Raw genomic sequence first — 24302 nt, forward strand, 5'->3', positions numbered from 1 at the left:
ACTTCTATGTCAGGGACATAGCAGTGTCTGGGACACTAGAAAGCAGCTGTAAGTTCGTCAGGGACGAAACCTATGTCAGGGACATAGTAGTGTCTGGGACACTAGAAAGCAGCTGCAAGTTCGTCAGGGACGAAACCTATGTCAGGGACATAGCAGTGTCAGGGACACTTGAAAAGTAAAAGCGCTATTCGTCAGGGACGAAAAGAAAGTATCAGGGATACTGAAACACGTGTGAGTGAATGAGAGCGTGTGACTGATGGTAGTTGACGGACTATTGTCGGCTGAATAGAGCAGTGTCACTACCTTTTAAAAAACTGTGTATTTTGTTGGGCACAAGTAAAAATTGAAAAGTTGAGTGTGGTGGACGGCTGTATCCGCAGGTAATTAGTACCTGTAGAAGCCTGATACAGTGGACGATCCCCGCGCTGTTGTGACTGATCGTTTGCTTGTGCCAAAGTTGCAACTATGGGAAAGGGGAAACAGTAAACCCCAATTAATAGGGGATCCTAAATTTATGAACACTTATTCTCCTGGATCAGCGAGATATTTAGGAGAATGGAAGAAAAAATATGAGTTTCCTGGAAAGTTGGAAACCTGTGCATGCGATAAATTGGTAACTTAGTTAAAAGCAGAAATGGCCATAGTAGAACCTAGGAAAATTGATAAATTTAAATTGCAGCTCATTGAGGCAGTAAAGTGGCAAGAGCAAGCTGAAAAGAGAAGAGAAGAGATAAAAGTCCCTCATAGCAGCCCTCCAGGAGGACCCAGCTGATTTTGTAGGGCACCCACAAGCATTAATTCAACAAGGAGAAGCGGCTGCTGCGGCTGCCGCACCTGTGATGGGGGCAGCGAGGACAGCCGTGACCCCGCCTCCTACGGCTGGACCTGCTCTAATCAGTCCTAGCCACACTAGATCAGGAAATCTGTATGGTCCTTTAATTGATGAGGTCCAAGGACTGGCAGAGGCCATGTCAAAATTAAGCCCGTTTAGGGACCTCCAGGGCGATGGGTCAAGGATGGGGCCCCGTCCTGATCCGCCGCCCTGGCCACCATTAACTGACCCAGCCAGCATCTTTCCAGCCATAGAAGTGCCTAACCCTCATTTTGGAGTAGGGAATGATAACAGGCCCCTTCTCCTGGTAAGGAGACCGTGGTCTTGTAAGGAGCTAGAGGATGCAGTAAAAGGGCTAGGGGACCCCTTCGCTAATGTTCGTCAATGGATTGTAAATCTGCAGCAACTTAGACAAACTTACAATTTGGACGGGCAGGAGATTGACTCAGTGTGCAGGAAAGCTTTAGGACACAGATATGGAGGAGTGAGGGGAGGATATACAGGGCGGACTCCAGGGGGGGAGGTTTTGCCCCCTGGAGACCCAGCCTTAGACAACCAAGTTACATTGTTGACAGATAGAGTAAAAAATGCATTTGTTAAACCTCCTGATTACCAAGCTATTGCCCAATGTAAACAGAAAGAAGGTGAGGATGTGCAGGACTATAGAGGACGGCTAGAGGAGGTGTTTAAGACAAACAGTGGTTTGGATCCCTCTGACACTGTCGCTTCCCCCTATCAGCAACAACTGAAACAGGCCTTGCTGAGTGGGTTTCTTCCGTCCATCACCCACCACATCCGAAAGCTAAATATTAATACACCCACGGATGGAGTGACTCGAATAATGAATTATGCACAGCATGCCCAAGACTTACAGAAACATAAATCAGAACAACAATCAAAAGCTGCAATGTTTGCACTACTGGATGTCATGAGTGACAGGGGAGGAGGAGGTCCTTCACAGTACAGCAGGAGAGGATTCAGAGGAAGAGGCAGAGGTAGAGGGAGCTCAGGAAGAGGTTCTGGAAATAGGAAATGGAAGGATGATGTATGCTATAATTGCGGTAGACCAGGACACTTTGCCCGTGATTGTGATGAGCAGAACCAGAGCTCAGGGAGAGATGAAGGCAGACGATCAGAAGAGTATAGGAGACCAGGACCCTTTAACCCCCAAGCATGACTAGGCCCTACTGTAGATGAAATGCTGGACCTTGAAGAAATTGTAGACACTTATTATAGTGCAGAAGGGAATAAGGTAATGCCCATTAGAATGTTAAAAATTAATGGAGTGAAAATAAAGTTTTTGTGTGACACAGGAGCAGACAGAACAGTCTTGAGGGATAAAGTTCCTGGCGTGACAAAAGGTGATAAGAATATTTTTGTAAAATCAGCGAATGGACAGGTCACCCCTTGCAGTTTCTCCCAAAGTTTTGTGATTGAGGATGAGGCATCTGGCTTTCAGGAAAAGGTAATGGCAGTTTTGTGTCCTAACTGTCCTGTGAATTTATTGGGCAGAGATCTGTTGAGCAAATTAAAAATATCTCTAGTACCTACTACAAACGGGATGGCAGCCATAGGCCCGGGGGAGGAGATCCCCTCTTATGTAGTGCTGAAACAAGGGGCGCCACATTACTGGTGGTCCCTAGATCTGCCCATGCCTGACCCTGGGCGCACAGGAGAGCAGCTCCTGCGCCTGCTGCCTGATCCTCAACCACCACACTCAGAAAGCCTCTCCCCAGAGCAGATGCATGTCACCCTCTATTATAAACACACTCCAGGTCCAGATTTTGATTATGTACGGAAGTTTGAGAAGTTAGGGCCACAGAGAATAACGCTTAAGACCCTTTATACTGATAGGAAAGGAAAGGCAGTCTACTCTGTTAGTCTTCCTTCAAAAGCTAAGCGCCTCTTGATGGGATGGTCACCTAATCCTCACTTGTCAGTGTCTAAGACGAATGACATGCACTGGGAGGAGTTGAAGCAGTTTTTGAATAAAGCTGAGAGTATTTGTGATTGGCATGAGGATGAAGGGGGCTGGTTTAGTAATAGTGTGGGAAGCTGTTTTTACAAAAACTTAAATTGGGTTGTAACGGCCACTCCCCGTGCTCACATGGGGGAGGATGACCGAGAATGAGTGTTACTTCTGGAGGAGTTAGATCCGTGTTTGGCTGAGGTGCCTGACAGTTTCTGGTCTCGGAGCAAAACTGATGTAGGCCTAATGACCACAGCTCCAGAAGTTATTATTAAGGCTAAATCTGACTATAGACCTAGGATAAAGCAGTATCCCCTTAAACCAGACGCGCTTCAGGGAATCAGGCCTGTAGTACAAGAGATGCTTGATGCAGGGATCCTGGTGAGAGCACCAGAGGCTCAGTGTAACACCCCTATATTCCCAGTGAAAAAAGCTGATGGGAGGAGTTGGAGGATGATTCAAGACTTAAGGGAAGTAAATAAAGCAGTTGAAAGTAGGGCCCCGTGTGTCCCAGATCCTCACACTCTGCTGAACCATATAAAACCTGAAATTAAGTGGTTCACGATTGTGGATCTCAGTAATGCTTTTTTTTCTCTATCCCAGTACATCCAGACTCACAGGGATGGTTTGGGTTCACCTTTGAGGGAAAGAAACTCACCTACACCAGGTTGCCACAGGGTTATGTTGATAGCCCTACTATATTTGCATCAGAATTGGAAAATTGCCTATCTACATTCCACGTGCCTACACATAGCCAAATTTTGACCTATGTAGATGATATCTTAATTGCATCAGACACTCAGCAGCACAACAAAGACATGGCGATAGCACTGTTCAAACATTTAGAAAGAACAGGTAACAAAGCATCTCCAAAAAAGCTACAGTGGGCTACCTCTGAAGTTGTATTCCTGGGTCATAAACTAACACCAGAAGGCAGAGCCCTGACTGAATCCAGAAAAGCAGCGGCGCAGGGACAGTTTGGAAAATGTAACCTATACCTCATGGAAGACGTGAAACAGCCTATAGATCATGAAGTACTTTCAGACATGCAGAAAAGAGCCATAATTGAGCAAGACCTTTTTAAGATTAAAGACAAATTTTGTCTGCCTAGAAGTCTCTATCATACGGCAGCTATTTTGACGCATGGGCCTTGCCATGTGTCAACAGGAGGGATGGTATATGCAGTGGAGAAGTATTTTCACGCACCAGGTTTCACCAGGTTTCAATAACTACTCAAAAAATTTTTGTAAATCCTGTTTGACTTGCTGTAAGCATAACCCACAGGGAAATCTCAGACCAAAGAGAGGGAGATTCCCCAATCCGGACTATCCATTCCAAGTTATTCACATGGATTTTATAGAGTTGTCACAATGTCAGACATACAAGTATTGTCTTGTTTTGATAGATGCATACTCTAAGTGGGTTGAGATTGTGCCTAGCAAAAGTGCTGATGCACTGACAGTGGCTAAAGCGCTGTGCAAAAACATTATTCCAGATCATGGGATCCCACAGCGAGTCTACAGTGATAATGGTCCACATTTTGTAAATGAAGTAGTTACGCAGATGTCTAAACATCTGGGGTTTGAATTGAAAAACCACTGTTCATACCATCCCCAAAGTGCAGGCCTGGTAGAAAGAACTAATGGCACTATAAAGATGAGACTGAGGAAAACTATGGAGCAAACGGGAAGGACATGGATAGAATGTCTCCCCCTGGTGAAAATGTATATGAGGGTCACGCCAACAGACAGAGGCCTGACCCCGTTTGAAATCCTTTATGGAAGATCTTTTACACTTCCCATTTGTGAAAATGTGTGTGAAAAACCTCAAGGAGAAACCACATTAGCTGAATGGATGAGCAAGATGTTGCAAACCAGAGAAGTCATGAGTGCAAATAATCTGCCAAGAGATGTTTTGTCTCCACAGGTGCAGAGAGTCAAGCCTGGTGACCAAGTCCTGATAAAGGTCATCAAGAGGAAGACCTGGTCTACTCCCAAGTGGGAGGGGCCCTATACAGTGATCCTGACCACTCCCACTGCAGTGAAGATTCAGGAGAGACCTACGTGGATTCATCAGAGCCACTGCAAGATACTACAGCCACTAGGAGCCGAGTAAGGTGGAAGTCAGCCGGTATCAAAACCCTTGGCTGCTGAAGAGACCATCTGATCCTTACTCCCAGCTATGGCTCTCCATCGGCTGATTTTGTGTCTAGGGACACTAAGTATTGTCTGTTATGCAAGCACAGACTGTAAATATTTACAAGACTGTAAATACCACTTGCTCCCAACAAAGGGGTTTCCAATTCGGCATACAGCTACAAAAACTACGGATCAGGACCTACCAAGTATCCTCTTGCAGACATGCTACAGGTTGTGTAAATACTGATTATGTGTGACTGATTGGGCTCTGATAGAGGACCAGAGGTGGTCGCCCAGGAGCCTGGGGGCCGGTTGGGAATTTTTCCTTTACAGAAGGTTTTCGCCCAACCCCTCACAGAGCCTTGCTTCTCCAAATCTTGTTTAGTCATAATGACGAGTTTCCAGAAAATCCTACAAGGAAGATGGAAAACTCTGATACTATGGTGAAAATGACAAACAGGAGGGAAATGTTAGAATAAGGGCATTGTAAATTGCTAACTGTGTTATGAGAATTGTCATTTTGCAGACAGATTTATGTAAAGGGTGCAACCAGGCATGTCATAGTTGAGGAAACCCAGGTTTTCTGTGCAAATCACCAAGACATGTAAATGTATGGATGTGAACTTTGTATGAACTCTGAAGTTAACCTATGTTTCAACTCTCCCCTATTGTGTAAAGTGAGACGGTGCCTGGAAGTCATGTAACCACATCACATATAAATTAAAGTGTTCTGGGCGGGTTCGTGGCTGCGCAGCCGGGGATAACACTGAGTGTGTATCTCCTAAAAGTCACGAGCTCAACCTAGAACAAAGAAAAGAAAGTCTCTGTGTAGATGTTTGATTAGAACCAACATAGTATTAGCAGTATTTCTTGAGTATGTGTATTGTATATAGTATTGATGTAGTATTAGTAGTATTTCTTGAGTTATGTGTATTGTATATAGTATTGATGTAGTATTAGCAGTATTTCCTGAGTATGTGTATTGTATATAGTATTGATGTAGTATTAGCAGTATTTCTTGAGTTATGTGTATTGTATATAGTATTGATGTAGTATTAGCAGTATTTCTTGAGTTATGTGTATTGTATATAGTACTTATGTAGTATTAGCAGTATTTCTTGAGTATGTGTATTGTATATAGTATTGATGTAGTATTAGCAGTATTTCTTGAGTTATGTGTATTGTATATAGTATTGATGTAGTATTAGCAGTATTTCTTGAGTTATGTGTATTGTATATAGTACTTATGTAGTATTAGCAGTATTTCTTGAGTATGTGTATTGTATATAGTATTGATGTAGTATTAGCAGTATTTCTTGAGTATGTGTATTGTATATAGTATTGATGTAGTATTAGCAGTATTTCTTGAGTATGTGTATTGTATACAGTTGACCATCCAGCAACATGTGATTATCTGAGCCTTGGTATGGTGTCCTCTGTAGGGTCAGCTGGACAGTTACTGACTGTTTATTTTACTGACTGCTGACTATTGTGTTTTCTTCTTCTCTAATATTATCTGAGTCCAGCCTCTGTCATCAAACAAGCTCCAATAAAACAACAAGTCACTGAGTCAATTTAAGAAGTGTCTGCATTGATTTTCTGCTTCTGAAGCTTTAAGTCCAAACTTGAACAGAATCATTGATGAGAATTGATTATTGATCTTTGTGATGCAGAGATTTAAAGTGCACATTAGTGCAGTAAACACAGCAGGGGGTCTGATCACAGATTACACTGATTATTACATTATTATTGGATTATATTGATGAGTTCACGTAGTGTTTCATGTCTCAGTGTGAACATGTTACCATGTTTCCTTTAGTTGATCTATGACTGTGTCTGTGGTTCTTGCTGTTGCTGTGGGTCTTTTCATATGGGTCATTCCAGAATTGAAGGACATTTGGGCTTCAAATTTCTTGAAAAATAAACCTTCACTTTTCTGATTTTCTGCTACATATTGATCAATAATAGATAATAAACTATCAAAGGCTCGATTAGCTCAGCTTTCAGATCAATTTTACAATATTTTTTACATGATTTATCTGGTGTTTACTTCCTACTTTACTTACTTGGTGCAACAGGGTTACAGGTAACAGGGTTGCAAATCCTTACTAATGTTAGCTTTCTCTCAGGAGTAGAAGCTAGCTGTTTATCTAGCTGTTACTACTGACCAAGAGGACAAACTTACTTATGTAAATAAGTGAAGACAAAATACAAAAATAATCCTCTTATTCTGTTGCATGAGGTGGATTGAGACATTCAGTCAAGGCTAAATATGTTATGAAAATATGAAAAATAGAAGAGAGGACATACCTTTGCTCTAGCCATTCTTTTGGAAAACTGTTTGATCATGTCATGTCCAGCATGTCGTGTCATTCACTGCTTTCTTCTTCTTCTACCAGGCTAAAAAGTTTATGGTAACAGGGTTGTGTGCATGTTGTGGGACACACGTTCCATAAATAATAATTATTATTTGAAATATTATGTTTATTAAAACAAATGATTCCACAGTTACAAGAGACAGGCATGAAACAAATAATAAATTAAAATTTGATTTAAACTGTTTTATTTGAGATTAAATTTGGTCATTAAGGGGGTGGGACAAGAGAGAAATTGCATTTTAGGGGGTACTCCAGACATATTTGTTATTTTTAAAAACTATTTTCAAGCATTCTTTTCTCTTTTTTAGTATTTTATATGTGGATTATTTAAGATTTGATGGGTGGGACGTAAAATGTCCTCCAATTCTGCAGTGACCCATACATTGTTACTACTTCAGGACAGGTATGTCACTACTACATTACCCATAATGCGGCTGGTTACCATGTTTCCTGTAGTTGATCTTTGACTGTGTCTCAGCTCATTTCAAGACCAAACAGAGAATGAATCAGTCTCTAATAAGTAGCTGCTGATGATCCTCAATCAGGACTGAAACCTGGACTTCAGTAACACTGCAGTCATTAGTCCAGTTCCAGTCCAATGGGACCAGACAACAAACATGTTCTTGTTGTTTCTGACCTTTTCTATCCAGCTGTGTAATTGTTGGATTTTGTCTGTAACTGTAGTTTCCCAATAATCTCACTAACAGAGTCTCAGAGTCTGGTCTCAGTCCTTTGTCATCATGGACTGCACAGTCCCTGAGTCAGTTCTTCAGGAACACTGTTACTGATTCATTCATCTGATTGGTTCCTGACTCGTTCTTTGGGAACTGCTCCAAATGTCAGGAACAATGAAACATGTCTTCATTCACAAACTAGTTTCCATTGGTTTCTGTTAGAGAAGGATGGAACAGGGAGCTGCTGTTCCTGTCAGTCCTGCTGCTGTCTGTCCAGCTCATGTTGTGTCTGTTGTCCTCTCAGTCCCACAGGTGGAGGTGGACTCAGGGGTGGAGTCTGTCCAGCTGGCCTGCAGAGCTTTAGTTAACGTGTTTCAAGTTTCAACAGTGGAGTGGACGGACAAGGACAACAGGAAGGTCCATCAGGAACAGGGAGGGAAGAGTCCTGAGAGAGAAACAAGTGATGCTCTGGGTCAAAGGTCAGAGGTCTCTGTGTTTGTCTCTGGTTGTTTCTCTGTCTCTGGTTGTTTGTTTGTTTGTCTCTGGTTGTTTGTCTCTGACTGTCTTCTGTCTCCTCTGCAGATGATTGAAGAGAATTGAGGACAAAGAAGAATCAGTGGACATCAGGAACAGAAGCAGCTCCACTGATCCAACTCCTCTGATGGCTGATCAATCAGTTTGATCAGTCTTTGATTATTGATCAGATCTGACTTTGGATCAGAGAGAAAATGGAGGTGAAGGAGCTGATGGACACAGAGTTGGACTCTTTAGTTATCACAGCTGATTCTAATGTTCACGTGGATAAGGCCTGTGACAGAAACACCAAGGGACTTTCTGCTGTCCATGGAACCTACGGCCTTAGTCAGCACGTTACTGAGCCGACCCAGACCAGAGGTCACACTCTGGACACTCTGAACACCTCCCTAAGGAGGAGTCCAGGAGGTATCCGGTACAGATGCCCGAGCCACCTCAGCTGGCTCCTCTCAGTGTGGAGGAGCAGCAGCTCTACTCCGAGCTCCTCACCCTCTCTCTAAGGTCAGCACCCAGCCACCCTGTGACAGAAGCTTATTTCAGCCACTTGTATCTGAGATTCAAAGCCAATGACCGAAGGTGAGAGGAGGAACATGGACTGACCAGTAAGTCAGTCTACCTTCTTCACCACAACAGACTGCTGCACTGATCTGTCTGTCAATCTCACGAGCCAGGATCTCTCCCCTGACCTGGAGATGGCAGGCCACCTCATTCCAGGGACCTCAGGGCTGATTCTCATCTCAAAATAAAACAGACATTAAATTCTCTTGTTTTTTCTTTAACACAACACAGGAAACAACGTTCCCCAAAGCACCAGGATAGTTCAGCAAATAGTCACAACAATCCTTATCAAAGAGACTCATCAAAGTGAAAATGGCGTCAACAGGCACGTTGACTCTTCTTGGTTTGTCCAGTTACAGACACATCTTAGTTTATCAGTCTCAGTCCATCACAACGTGCAGGAGAGACACGTAAAAACTCGTCTGCTGGAAAATCCTGGATCCTTGTTTACAGCAGTGCAATCAGGAAATCAGATCCAAGTCCATAGGGTGGAGGGAGAGGTGGCACTACTTACCCAGCATGCCCTGGGGGGTGACCCCGCCTCCTGAGGGTGAGGCAGCTCAGTGATAGTCAGATGAGAAGAAACGTGATTGGTCTATTTAACGTAACACAAACGAGTTCAAGTCGACAAAGTTCAGGTTAAAGAACAAACAGAACCAGCACCACATTTACAGTACGAAGATAATAATACTATGGCAGAACAAAGTACTACTACTAATACACAAACCCTTATTGTGTACATGTATCCATATATACTACGCTTGTATGGACACAGCACATATATATTATGAGCTGTGTCCATCATGTTCTAATTGTCTTTGTGTTTATTATCAGTGTGTCATAAATACTTGGATGAAACAATCTGAAACACACAGTACGAGTCGTGTATGTAAAGTACGTGTTCTGATAGTTCTGGTCGCAGTATTTGTATCACTTTAACAGGTAGATCTGTGGAACAAAGCTGTGCTGGTGTTTGTGCTCTGTTCTCTAAACATAAAACCATTTCAAGCAGCAGGTAGAAACATGAGAAGAGCTGTTAGACGTCAAACTGTGGATGAACAATAAATTCACTATATGTCAATATAACCAGTGATTACTGACCATCAGACACTTATTTTGAAAGAAAATATTAAACATGGTTCTGATGTTTCTTTGGTTTACCATGAAACCCTGCAACGCCCTGTTACTGGTCAGCAACCACTGGAAAATGTCTCAAACCAGATCAGTCACCAATAAACCAAGTCCATGAACAGAGTCAGAGGAAAACTGCCTGATATTTTTGTGGAGCCAAAGACAAACAGCAACACAACTGGACATAAACGGGTAAAACACAAAGTGACCACAAACCAAAACCTTCCACCAGATGTTGACTGAACATCTGTAAACGCCACGCAGAACACGTGACACGTGACTGTTTTCCCGCCTGTTCCTGATCGATAACACTGATTGATCCTGCACTCAGGTCTGACAAAGAAACAAACACACCTGACAGATAGTCACCTTTTCCCGCCATGACGCTTCTTTTTAAAGATGGCGGAAGTGGTTCGGGAACGTCACGTCCACCGGCCAATGGAAGGAGAGCCCTGACACACGTCATTACATTCCGAGGACGTGAGTGCGTCATGTCCGTAGAAGAAAATGTTTGAGAAAACTGGAGAAAATAAACGAACATAAACACAGAAAAGACAAATAAATAACGTGTGTTGGATGTTTTCTAAAAAACAAACTTTCATCAATAAAATTACAACAAAACATCATTTCATTGTTTCAGTGACGTCAAACTATAAGCAGATGTTTTGTTTTGAATTTGTCCACAGGAAGTGACGTCATCCACAATAAGCCTTCCAGAATTCCACAACACACCTCGCACTGCACTTTAACTCTGCAGGACGTTACTCTGTAAATGAATTTATAAAAACGAGGTTTGTTCCCCTTATTTCTAAGACCAGACTTATTTTGCATGGTGAAGACCTTATTGCAGCAGATTTGGTTCTGGGTGAGTTACAGTGTAATTTAAGTGGAGCAGTGTGAGTTTTCAAATGGGCTACTACATTCTCCATATGTCTCTTCATCTGTTCAGAAACTATAAATGAAGCAATAACAGTTACCTCACAAGGCAAAAACTGAAGAGATATAAAACATAATGCAGCCAGCAGGGGGCAGCACAGACGCTTCAGTTATTTTGTCCCCAACTGCAGACTGAGATAAAATTCCCCGTGAGTCATTACTGAGCTAGTCACAACCTGTTCCACTGTCCTCTGGATCTGATTTAGAGACTGGAAATGATTTCCAGTTACTGAGAGACTCAGACCGAGAGAAGGATGAATGCAGGCAGATCCAGAGAAGAAAACCTGCTCCAGAGTGTGTGAGAGCTGAGACTGGGGCGATGGCTGAACATTTCCTAAACAGCTGAACATTGAAGACTCTGCTAGAGTTCCTTCTTTCCCTCCCAAACAGTGTTACAGTGACACTACGAGGGTCTGGAGAACATCACTGTTCCCAGGTCCATGTTCCATATTGGACCAGTGTCAGTGTGACTCCATACAGTGGAAACTAGTCGGTTACATGAGGAAAGTCCAGGTGTGGAAGTTCACTTCCTGTTTGACTAATGTGTTGTAGTGACTCACCTGCTGTTGCCTGGTAACCAGTCAGGTGACTGTGATGTGATTTGTTTAAGACTGGCTCAGCAGCATCCAGGTAACATCAGAAGCTGGAGTCCAGTTCTGAGTCCAGCTCTGAGTCCAGCTCTGAGCTCCACTGCAGCCACTGACACAACCTGCTGACTCTGGACTGGGAACAGGTAAAGCTGTGACGGACCTCACCACATCATCATGTTTGTTCCCAGAGGCAGCTGGCAGCTCCTGACTCCAGGGGACTTTGGACTCAGGAGCAGCTGCTGCTCCTGACTCCAGGGGACTTTGGACTCAGGTTGGTCTGAAACAGCAGATGGCAGCAGAGACTCAGTCAGGACCACAGTTCAGCTTATGAGCAGAGCTGCGGGTCTATAGACCAGGGTCCAAACCCCTGATAAAGACCTGAGGCTGAGACTTTTAAAGTTGACTGATGTTTCTCTGTCCTGAGTTCTCCTAGAAACAGGATGTTGCAGTCTGGGATGAGGGTGTAAACAAAAACTATGAAACTCAGAGACTCAGGCAGAAAATAAAATAATAACTGGAAATAAACAGAACAACAGCAGCAAAAGTCCTGAGACCTGAAATCAGGATCATATTATTTATTCCATTTATTTGACTCTGGGTGTGATGACAGCTGCCAACCACTAGGGGCCAGAAACACTGTAGAGGTGAGCCTGTTTATAGGAGTTGTGTTGTTGGAGGGGGAGAACAGGTGAGGCAGCAAACTCTCCTTTACCTGGAGTTGGGTCCTGAATTCAGAGTCTGCAGCTGTTCTTTGTTGGAACAGGGGCAGCAGCAGACACATCCAGCTCAGCGACTGAGGTTGGAGCTAAAGAGCAGACCATCACTGCTGAGACTGGAGACTCTTGATGTTTGCCTTTTATTTCCTGTCCCAGTGAGTGCTGCTGAACATCTGCACTGTTGTTGTTTGTCTCCTCTTCTTCTACATGCAGCCCCCCATAGACCTGGTCTATATTTGGGTGTAGTCTCCAGGGGGACGCCCAGTCCTGGACAGGTCAGTCCCCCAGTTTGCTGCAGTCAGCAGACTCTCAGTTTGATGCAGACTGAGACATACAAGGTGATTTATGTCAAACTGCAGCCCAACACAACCACCATGAGGACTCACTGCAGTACCTGACACCTTCATGGTCCCTAAGGTCAGGGCAGGACTGTGGTACCATCATACCTATGATGTTGGGACCATAAGGATCCATTTGTCAGACAGTCGTATCAGCACCACATCAGTTACTGTCGTCAGCATCAAGGTTGGCAGCTCACTGACCACAGAAAACTGAGTTTACCAACACATACATGAAGAAGCTTCAGTTCATTGGCAGGAAATGATCCACCAGCCAAACAGTTTCCTCTGTGGCAACAACATGAACTAAACAATATATAATAAGTGGAATAACAACTGATGATATAAAGTGAAGGAGGCGCCTGCTCCTGCTGCTGCTGCTGCTGCTGCTGCTATAAACCAACCCCATCAAGAACTACAGGCCACCGTCGTCAGCTACAGAAGAAGGAAGTGGGATTAACTGCTGAGACCAGACTCAGGCTGGTCTCATAGCATCAGTGGGGCCATGGACCAAACGTCTCTGCAGCTGCTGCTCTGTAAGTACAGTCTGTTGGTCTGAATGATCCAGCTTCTGTTTTAGAGCAGCTCAGTAGGACTGTAGTCAGATACTAATGAAAGGCCAGGACCGAACCGAGGGAGGTTTAAGATCAGGCAGCTGAAAGAAAATACACAGCCACTTCAGTTTGGAGGGAAATACAACAAACAGCCAGAAAAACCCTCATCAGTCCATGAAATATTGATCAGTGAGAAGCTGAGACTTCACCTGGAACATAGACTTTGATCCAAATCAATAGATCAATATGGTTCAGATCATTGATGATCAATATCAACAAATAATCTGTTAAACTAACACTGATCTGTGAGAAAGAATTAAAGGACTGTTGGATGTTGGTGTCAGTCAGACCTTAGACTGGATCAGGTTTTATCGATTACTGTTTTTAGTTCATTGATCCACTGAGGTGGTTTTTGAAAACCAGCAGGAAAATTGAACAAAACATCATTTGAAGAAATTTCTTTGACTCATTAACTTAATGCAGAAAGATTCTTTTAGTTCCAGGCAACAATAATCTGTTCTCACCATGATGATTATCTTTATTATTCTTAGACTATCATCACTTCCTGTTCATTCATAGAAACAGTTTGGAGAATCAACTGAACTGATTAAAAACTCACATCTAAAAATGATGGATGATCTTTGTCTTGTTGTTGTTGTTGTTAATAATAAATGACAGTAAATATCTGGTGTGTGATTGTTAAAGTTGTGTCTCTGCTCCATGTTAAACCTCACACTGACCTGACTCTCATTTCTCTGCAGCTTTGCTGTCAGTGCTGAGCTGCACAACAGACCAAGGTCAGTTGTTCTCAGAGGCTCCATCTCCATGTGTCCATTTTTATTTTAAATGTCTCATCAGGTTAAATCCTGATGAGACATTATTCAGTCACACAGTCGTGTCTTTGTTGGTCAGGAGGAAAATCTGACATGTAGATCAGGGTTGGTCCTCCTCCAGTCCACAAGGAGGTTTGGATGGACCTGGAGCTGTTTGGTAGAAAAACATAAATAGAAGATAAAAACTTTCTCCTTTTATTTGTCTATTGGGGAAAAATAAAAAATATACTTGTGTTTCTTGAATTCACATCTTTTCAACATCTGGCCACCCTCTGATCCACCAAACACACAGCAGCTGCAACATTAAAACACTTTTTTTCAGCAAGAACATGACTAAGGTTGTTGTTGTTGTTGTTGTTGTTGTTGTTGAACAGCTCGTCTGACTCTGAGTCCCAGCAGCTCCCAGTTTTTTAAAGACGACTTTGTGTCTCTGAGCTGTGAGGAGGACGACAGCTCTGCTGGATGGACCCTGAGGAGGAACACAACCAGAGAAACCAGGACTCAGTGTGGGGCTGACTGGGGAACATCAGCTGGTTCTTCCTGTAACATCAGAGACCTCTTCCCATCAGACAGTGGAGTTTACTGGTGTGAGTCCAGAGAGGGAGCAACCAGTCAGAGCATCAACATCACTGTCAGTGGTAAGATGAGCCTGTGGAGTTAGTATTGATGAAGCTGTGTGGAAATGGATGAAATGCTGTAGTTTGTCTCTGTGTTGAGGTGGAGCAGTGATCCTGCAGAGTCCTGTCCTCCCTGTGATGGAGGGAGAAAACATCACCCTGATCTGTAGAAACCAGACATCCTCCGACCTCCCAGCTGATTTCTATAAACACGGCTCCCTCGTCATCGATCGGCTTACGGGTCACGTGACCATCCTCCATGTTTCCAAGGCCGATGAAGGCGTCTACAGGTGTAACATCAGGGGCCATGGAGAGTCTCCACCCAGCTGGATCTCTGTCACAGGTCAGAGGTCACAGACTCCTCATTGAATCAGTGGATGTGTGTGTGCTGATGTTAACAGGTTCCTGCTCTGATCGGCGTCGTCGTTCTCTCAACTTTACAATCAGCAGCTTCATTCATGTTCAATGTGTTGGAGATGATCAGAAGAAGAAGAAACTCCAGTTTCTGTTTCATCTCATTTTTCACTGAGCAGCTAAATCACTGAAGCTTTGTCCTTTGATGGTTTACATCATTATTTCTGCTTCGTTTTAGAGAAACCAACCACTGCACCAGCACCAACCACTGCACCTGCACCAACTACTGCACCTCCTCCTCTTCTTCTTCTCTATGTGATTTTGCCTGTAGCATCAGTCTGTGGTCTGGTTCTCCTGGTGTTACTGGTTCTCCTGGTGAGACGACATGTTCAGAGGAAACCTAAAGGTCAGACACAAACTTCTGGATTTTCCACTGAAGCTTTTGTTTTTCAAAATAAAACATGGACGTTGTGTTTAACATGTTATTTATGTTCCTCAGGTTTATGGTTCTTCCTGACTGTGTATGAATTTTTCCACTGAGCTCAAATGTCCATAACAATGTTAGTGAGTAGATGATGATGTGGATCATTGTGGTTGGTTGCAGCTGGAGAAGATCAGATCAGTGACGTCCGAACGTGTCAGACACGTCAACAACAGCAGCCCGTCAGGAGGATCACGGGTGAGTCTGTATTTGTGTGTGTGGCTTTGGATCTTATCAGAACCTGGTTCGGTCCTGAAGCGTCACAGTGAGTCCCAGGACTCCCCAGCAGGATGGATTATACAGTGGATTGTTAGGACGTAATAAAACTGTGACGGTGAAATGTGTCGTATTTAAAGCAAAGACATTGGACTCATTTGATTTGACGCTTTACGACCTTGACTGATGCTTTAACATCAGTGTTGTGATGTCGGTGAACCAGCCTGGAGCTTCTCTTCAAACCTGTTGTTCTATTCTGGTCTCACTCTGGTTTCTGACCATAGCATGTTCCACTGTGGGGGATGATTCTGTGAACATGGTGTGACAACAGGTTTTTGTTTTGAATCATGTGGTGAAAAGTGTCAGTTTATTTTAACTCCAGTGAGCAGCTCTGTGGTCGTACAGTTTCCTGTTTCTGTTCAGTTCCCTCCACCTCTGGTTGGTCTCACTGTGTTTCAGCAGAGGTGTGAAGAACAAACAAATACTTAAACCCTGCTGCCATTTATGAAGTAGTACTGCATCTCTTTATATCTGTACCTGAGAAATAATTTTATAATTATATGTATATTAGTAGTACTATTACTGCAGTATTCTCAATATACTGTGCTAATACCAACAGTAGTACTGACAGCAACAGGAAACCAGTTTGTTAAAGGAGCCTCTGGCCCATAGACCAGACCCAGATACACTGAACACATGAATGAAGGTGAGGACACATTAGGACGCTGTCTCTGATGGTGGATATGGATTGAACTGTGTGTGTGTGTGTGTGTGTGTGTGTGTGTGTGTGTGTGTGTGTGTGTGTGTTCAGAGTTTCAGACAGAGGTCATCTACTCGCCACTGAGGTAGACCTTCAGACCTTCACACCTTCAGACCTTCAGACACCAGTCCACCCACTGACGTCCTGCTGGTCTGTAACTGGTGCCCAGAGACTCTCTCACCAGACTCCATTCATTTTTTCCAACATTTTACAGGTTGTGTGTTTTGCTGTTGTCTCTTATTTTTGGAAACGTTTAGATGCATTTTTCAGCACAAACCACTGGAACTAAAAACTAAAACCAAAGATTAAAGAAACTGTTAAAGTATTTTTAAGTCCCTCAGCCTCTTTCAGTTTTAGTTTGGTGCACGACAACATCAAGTTACTTGTTTTGTCAGACTTTGATTCATATGAGCCTGTTTAACAGAATCTGATGATAAAATCCAGCTGTTTTGTGGATAATGTCCTCAGTGACTTTACTGTTATTTATATTTTATTGATGGTTTTTGGACCATGTTCTTGTTGCTACAGCAGCGATCTGGTTTCTCTGCAGGATCATTAAACTTTGGTCTGGGTTTGTTGTTGTTCTCGTGTGGTTCTGGACACAACTACCTGTCTCACCTGGGCCCTGAGGCCCCCTTGTGGCCAAAGTCTGTATTGGAGCCCAAACACATACTGAAAGAAAATGCAGCCTAAGAAGCAGCAGGGGGCAGCACAGACGCTTCAGATGAGATTTGTGTCTTTAAGGTCCCAGAAGGAGAAAATGAGAAATGTGAAGTTTCCAGAACAATCAGCTCCATCATCACAGACACTGAGTCACAGCAGCTCCAGGAAAAGTCACAGACTGAACAACAGACAGTTCACTTTGTTGGTCTGCACAGAAACTGGCTCAGTTTGGACTCACTCCAGGTCCAACTGGGATTTGACTAAATGCAAAACATTTTCAAATATATAAAACATGTAAGTTTCACTTTCACAGACGTTTCGGGGAACAGAGACTCTGATGGACGGTAACTACACAAAGATGCATGGTCCCTGGTTAGGACTAAACAGGTCTAGATGATGGATGGATGGATGAGTTAAAGGAAGCCACAGACTGTCAGTGATGAACACACCAATAGTCTGGGAGGGACAGTCTCTGCTGATGGCACCAGCCTTTCCCTGTAGTCGTTCACATTAGGAGAGTCCAGGTGTGGAAGTTCACTTCCTGTTGGACTATAGTTCAACTCTGTGTTGTAGTGACTCACCTGCTGTTGCTTGGTAACCAGTCAGGTGACTGTGATGTGATTTGTTTAAGACCAGCTCAGCAGCATCCAGGTAACATCTGGTGAGTTTCTGGTCCAAACCTTTGAGTGTGATACCTTATGGAAGATGGCGGTGCGTTCGGACACAGCGGCTACTTTTATGTCTGCTATCTTAATGTTATCATGTGTTTTCAGTATGATTTTTAACCAGTTCAGAGAGTAGCGTTATTTTACGCAGTTTACAGTTTCCTAACAGTTTGATGCAAAAGAGTCAACAGCCACGACCTGAAGTCAATCAGGTACCACTTAGAGGCCCAATCTGGTGTGCCACCCCAAGATTTTCTCTGGCCCCCTTGTGGCCACCCCTGTGAAAATTTTCTGGGGGCACCACTGCTTCAAACTGTCTGAATTTATTGCAAAGTCATCAGATAAACACTCGGAAACACATCTGATCAATAGAGGCTTCTAGTTATCGGCAGAGTGTACAAACAACAGCTGTCACCGGTGACTACTGAGCAGCTACAAAGCCTCTGTCTGCTGCTGAAGCCAAACCGCCTACTGACGATACCCACACTAAGCGGCAACGTCGGTGGTTTGAGAGGGGACAGAAGTGCGGCAAGTGTGGAGGCACGCAAGCCTCAGGGCTAACCCCACCATGGTAAGACCATCCATCACTCATGGTCTCAAACGTCCACTCTTTGGAAAACAAACTGGACTTAATTCAACTCATCCGGTCTACACAGCATGAGACAAGGGATTGTTGTGTGTTTGTCTGGGGAAGAGACTGTGGGAGGGATGGGTGGGGTCCTTGGCCTTGCCGGAGCAGTGTGAAAGGAAAACGTCCAGGATGGAGGGGAGAGGGGCACCGATGATCTTTGCGGCAGCGTTCACTGCCCCCCCATCATCACATTTTATGCAGTTCAAAGTGTGTTACACAGGTGAGTGGGCCTGCATGAATGTTTATATGCACATGACAAATCATCCTACACTGTTCCCCAGTTTGTATTTTTTAGTTTGCGTACAGGTAACCATTTATATAAAGTATACTAGGTTAGTCAATAGGTTAGTTATGGATAGGTCTACTCTCCTTTACTTCATTGTTGTATGTCTGGATTTATGTAGCACCATGGTCCTGTGAGGCACATTTCATTTCATGACAGAGGTCGACCGATATGAGTTTTCTCTGGCAGATGACAATATTTAGAAATCAGGGCAGTCGATGGCCGATGATGCTGATTCTTTTGGCAGATTTTAATTTTCCCCCTTCATCTCATAAGGTATAAAAAGGGATTTCATTGCTTAAATTAAACATTTATTGAGGACTGATCTATTGCAGGGTACCTGTCATGATCCTTATGTTAGTTGACAGACCTGCTATAATTCAAAAGGGCCACAGTCTCAGAATATGTGTGAACAAATATGTGCAACAAGTCATTTGCATGTGAAAGTAGAAACATGCGCAGTTCAGACCAAACTTCCGGCTAAAACGTGCACATTAACTTTCCTCATTGAAAGTGTATTTGTGGTGGGAGCATCGTGCCCGTGTGTCGGACACACACACACATTTGTTGAGGAACGTTATCAGGATGGTTTTCCCCTGCCATCATCAGCTGAAGCCATGTGTGTCAAACGTCAACAGGGTGTGTGTGTGTGTGTGTGTGTGTGTGTGTTGCTCTGTCTCAACGTTTAGCTGGTCGCAGATGTGCCTGCCTATAAATCGGCCTCGTGCAGCAAAACGGGCCAATAGATCGGTCGACCTCTAGTCTGTATGTCCCCACATGAACGACAATAAAGCTCAATTTGAACTTGTGCAGAAAACAAACCAACAATGAATCCACCAAATTCTCCACCAACACTAAATATAATAAGCATGAGCTGACAATCAGAGGAAAATGGCAGAAGCTGCAGATAAACAGCAACAGAAGATCCATAAATAAAGTTCAGCAGATTTTTGCAGGTGATAAAATGCTGCAGGTTGTTTTGTTTGAAGTTTGACCTTCCAAGATCATGTGTGAACAAACTGTCATGTTTGTTTCCATTGCTGACTCACTGAGTGGAAGAATCAGCCATGGTTCAGTATCTTTGCATGGAATAAAATCAGTGTTGGACACAAAGTCTCCAACGTTTCTGTCAGACCGTCTGCCTGGTTAAAACCCACAGACACCATCCAGGTTCTCCAGGGGCAGCTCCTCTGACTGGCCTTTGTCAGACAGGTCTTGCTCTTTTATGTTAAGGACAAATTTAGCAGAAGCTGTGAGATCTGAAACTAGATCATAACAAAGTCACCTTAAAGCCACAAACACTGACATAAGAGGTTCTCAAAGAAAAACTAGAAGGTTTTGTGACTGAAAAACTAAATGACCTTGTGGACGTGATGAATCCTGAAACGTCTACTTATTGATTTTCAGAAACTCAAGACCCAACTTCAAACAGTAAAACTAAATTCACTTCATGAACTTCGTCCTTGGAGGCCAAGACCTAAAGTAGAAAGTGTCTTGTGGAGACCAACGGTAAATAAGAACCTACGAGTGTGGGACAGAAATGTGAGCCAGAGAAAAACTGAAGTTAGATGTTTATTACAAAGACTGAAAGACAATTACACACTGACCGCAAACATTAAGTCAGTTCACAGGAAGTCAGTCACAATATAACGGCACCATCTCAAAGATTTCAAACGAGGCTTCAGCCTGGACATTTGACACTAATCAGGTCGTCAGAGCCATAACTGTCATCACCACTGGATGGAAAATTAAACTAAACACACCCAAACCGAGTGTCCAACAGCTTCAGTCCAGTTGTCTGAACCGTCTGTCTCTGCCAGGTTCACTGCCCCCAACAACAGAAACCCAGTCCTCGCTGGTACCACGTCCACCGATCGATACGTACGAAACCGTCCGACATATCCCTACGTCAGCGACACGATGGTTTACAGGGGTGGGATAAGAACCCCTGCTGGGAGGCCTCCCCACGGGACCGGAAACCGAACGCAAAGCTGGACCTTACCAGGACTGGAGGTTCTGTTTGGGAGGGAAACTTGGCAGAGAGACGACCCAGAGACTGAACCCTCAGGTACAACCAGGATTATATTTCTGTTTAAATTTGGGTGGTGATGATCAACAACAACAAGACGACTATGAATATTACAAGATAAAGTGACTCTTGCTTTGGAGAATCAAAGTCTGATCAAATCCACACTGCCCTGAAACCTCCACCATGGACTAACAGGAACATTAACTTTGTCCTGTGGAGCTGAGACAGACTTCATCCAAAAATGTTCAACAGGTGAGGTGGAGCTCCATCCTACATACAGACAGTTCACTTCCTGTCTTTACTGAGCTCAGTCTGCTGGATCAGAGTTTTATACCAACAGGTCCGATGGGAGATCTGGAGATGAAGGTGGAGGGCTGGTCTTGGTGTACAACATGGCCCCATCACAGGTTCCCTTTAAGTTGGACCAACCAGAAAGAAACAATCTGTCAATAATCCTGATCAATACAAAGCAAGTTAAGGTTTAACAGAATTAGATGATGTACCTGAACACATCAGTGGGTCAACAGGCGCAGGAACGTCGTCATCGAGGACGTTTGGTCCACCGTGGTCGTCTTCAGCCTCATCCAGGACACATCTGGTCACAGAGTCTCACGTTGTTTTCTCCTGGTCCACGGGAACCTGCCGACCTGCTTCAGCCTCTGTCTCCTTATGGCTCGTGGGTGAACTGCAACTTTTCAAAGCAGGAAGCACAATTAGATGTTTTCTTATAACCATCAAATCTTCTAGTCCTGGCTTTGGGTCCTGAGGTGTGGGGACAACGCTACAGGAACACAGGCTCTTCTTTAGACTTTCTACCAACTGAAGCCTTGGACACTGAATGTGTGACCACAGTCAGGTCTGTTAACATCTGACAGCAATTACAAGATCTGACTGTCAGTTTTCAGCTACGGGCTCACGGCAGCAGTGAGCTGTATATGAGCAAACACACTGAGGCCACACAAGACCCCCCCACCCTTCTGTCTGTCCAACACTGGCCAGAGACAAAGCCAAGAAAGACCGAGTCCATCTGAGCTGCAGACCTGTTCACTACCTCAAACTCCTCCTTTTCTCTGACACTAGTGAAGCATTTGAAAGCAGCAGACGCCACAAACCGTCTGATCTGTTCAGAAAAGCTTCAACAGAAACAACTGAATCCAACTGAGTCTGTTCGAAACAGGAAATAAAGACTAGTTAGTTTCTATGGATTGAAAAGCAACTAACACACGAGTGGAGGTGAGAGACGAGTGCTACCCTCTTCACTGACCTCCCCTCACTGTCCAACAGCACCTACTGACCCAGGCTGCCTTCATGTAGTCTGCTCTGCATCAGGCTGATATGGGACAGCTGAAGCTTCCTTCCCTGAAACATGTCAGCATCACTTTCTGTCTCAGCACCACAGTCAGCTGATTCACAAAACCAGAGGGATCCTGGTCTGGTTTTGGAAACTGCACAACCATGGCACACAGCTCCAAACCAGGAGTCCACATTATGTGCCTACATCTTGTGTTTGGTCCTCCTGTGTCGTTCTGCAGCAACAACTAAACCTCCAGTAGCCTGACTCTGATTTCTCTGATCCACATCTGTGGATAAAACCTGTTGGAGACTAACTGGACTCAGCTCAGCTGTTGAAGTATTTCTCAACTAACACTGATAACACTGACAAAACCTGAATATGGAGTCAGCCTGGACATTTGACACTAACCAAGTCTTCAGAGCCATAACTGTCATCACCACTGGATGAAAAATTAAACACACCCAAACCGAGTGTCCAACAGCTTCAGTCCAGTTGTCTGAACCGTCTGTCTCTGCCAGGTTCACTGCCCCCAACAACAGAAACCCAGTCCTGACTGGTACCACGTCCACCGATCGATACGTACGAAACCGTCCGACATATCCCTACGTCAGCGACACGATGGTTTACAGGGGTGGGATAAGAACCCCTGCTGGGAGGCCTCCCCACGGGACCGGAAACCGAACGCAAAGCTGGACCTTACCAGGACTGGAGGTTCTGCTTGGGAGGGAAACTTGGCAGAGAGACGACCCAGAGACTGAACCCTCAGGTACAACCAGGATTATATTTCTGTTTAAATTTGGGTGGTGATGATCAACAACAAAACTACTCTTAACGTAACATCCTGCTTTGGACAATCCCAGTCTGACCAGGTCAAGACTTCCCTGGTCATCAGTCTCCAATTCATACAATGAGCCAATCATTATCAAAGCCTGATCAATTCATGGTTAAAGAGGTAAAATTCAACAACATCAGGCAAAGAAAAGTCTCAAACCAGTTTTGGACAGACAGAACCATCAAACCCAAGACTATCACAATCCTGATCTGGGCTGCAGGTGCTAATGTGGAAGACTAGTTCAGGTATTAGTAACTAGGCTGCTGACTTTCTACAACAACACAGATACAAAGACAGACTCTACAATACTTCCCTTAGGACTGTGTCTGGAGGCCTGACCATGATCCGGTGCCAGAAGACGGAGGTCCGATGGTTAGCGGCTAAACTGCTCCCCCTACAGGACACCTGACAGACAAGTGCTTGTTGGAGCCCAGGTTCTTCAGTCTCAAGGAAACCAGACTTGAGATGTGCTTGTTACCTACAAGATCCATTAAATATTTAGTTCACCAACATTTTCTTATCTGGAATATTTTCCAGAACATTAACTAACAAAACCTGAGCTTCCCAGACCTGTCACAGCCAACAACCAACACTGGCTGGATAAGTTAGAGCTCAGGCTGTCACTCACCTTCCTGGATCAGTTTTTAAGGTCCTTCTGAATCTGGATGTGGCCAACCTGGACTCTTTATCTGGCCTTCTCCACAGGAGGCAGTTACTTTCCCCAGAACAAAGGTTGTGGATCTCTGTCACACCATCCAGCAGCCAATATGATCCGTTTGAGTTTGAGCATCTCATCTGATGCAGCTGTAGAAGGACAAGAGACCAAGAGACGTATTGAAGGACGACAGACATTTGTCAGAACAAAGTTTCTTTGACTGAAAAACAAAAAGCTCAGGGCCTTACCAATTTCAGATGGACTGTTGAGGCTTCACTTTCCAGCAGGTTCCAACAGACAAACATGGACACAGACACGTTTATGCAGACAGACAGACATGCAGACACTTAGGCATGCTAACATATAAACCAGTGCACCCATATGGACAGACACCCTTGCACATAGTGAGGTCAGAGAACAAGTATGCAGTGACAGGGGGAAAGAGCTGCAGCTGCACCAACCAACCACCTCCAGGGCACAAACAGGCGTATTGGAGCCAAAACTGGCAACAGACCTCTAACCACTACCGACTAATCCAGTCCAATACACAACCACCAATAGGCCTTTTGGAACCAGAATAGGTCAGACTTCCTTGTACAGGTGACACAGCCACCTCTAAACAACAACAACCTGAGGGCCTC

General features: G+C 44.1%; 1 protein-coding gene across 1 annotated transcript; it reads left to right on the top strand.

The window, feature by feature from the left end:
- Nucleotides 1-13168: 13168 nt before the first annotated feature.
- LOC113141038 (low affinity immunoglobulin gamma Fc region receptor II-like) lies at nucleotides 13169-15251 on the top strand. The gene is made up of 4 exons (XM_026325226.1): nucleotides 13169-13330; nucleotides 14110-14145; nucleotides 14556-14819; nucleotides 14899-15251. The coding sequence occupies exons 1-4, from the start codon at nucleotides 13300-13302 to the stop codon at nucleotides 15165-15167; spliced, it is 600 nt and encodes a 199-aa protein (XP_026181011.1). The 5' UTR covers nucleotides 13169-13299; the 3' UTR covers nucleotides 15168-15251.
- The last annotated feature ends 9051 nt before the right edge of the window (nucleotides 15252-24302 follow it).

Source organism: Mastacembelus armatus, chromosome 18, assembly GCF_900324485.2.
Source record: "Mastacembelus armatus chromosome 18, fMasArm1.2, whole genome shotgun sequence".
In the NCBI taxonomy this organism is placed as follows: domain Eukaryota; kingdom Metazoa; phylum Chordata; class Actinopteri; order Synbranchiformes; family Mastacembelidae; genus Mastacembelus; species Mastacembelus armatus.

Bases quoted from the DNA above. Each gene is read 5' to 3' on its own strand.
- LOC113141038 (XM_026325226.1), top strand. From the start codon at position 13,300: ATGGACCAAACGTCTCTGCAGCTGCTGCTCT. The intron at 13,331-14,109 runs GTAAGTACAGTC...ATTTCTCTGCAG, and splicing joins GTCTCTGCAGCTGCTGCTCT to CTTTGCTGTCAGTGCTGAGC. The intron at 14,146-14,555 runs GTCAGTTGTTCT...GTTGTTGAACAG, and splicing joins GAGCTGCACAACAGACCAAG to CTCGTCTGACTCTGAGTCCC.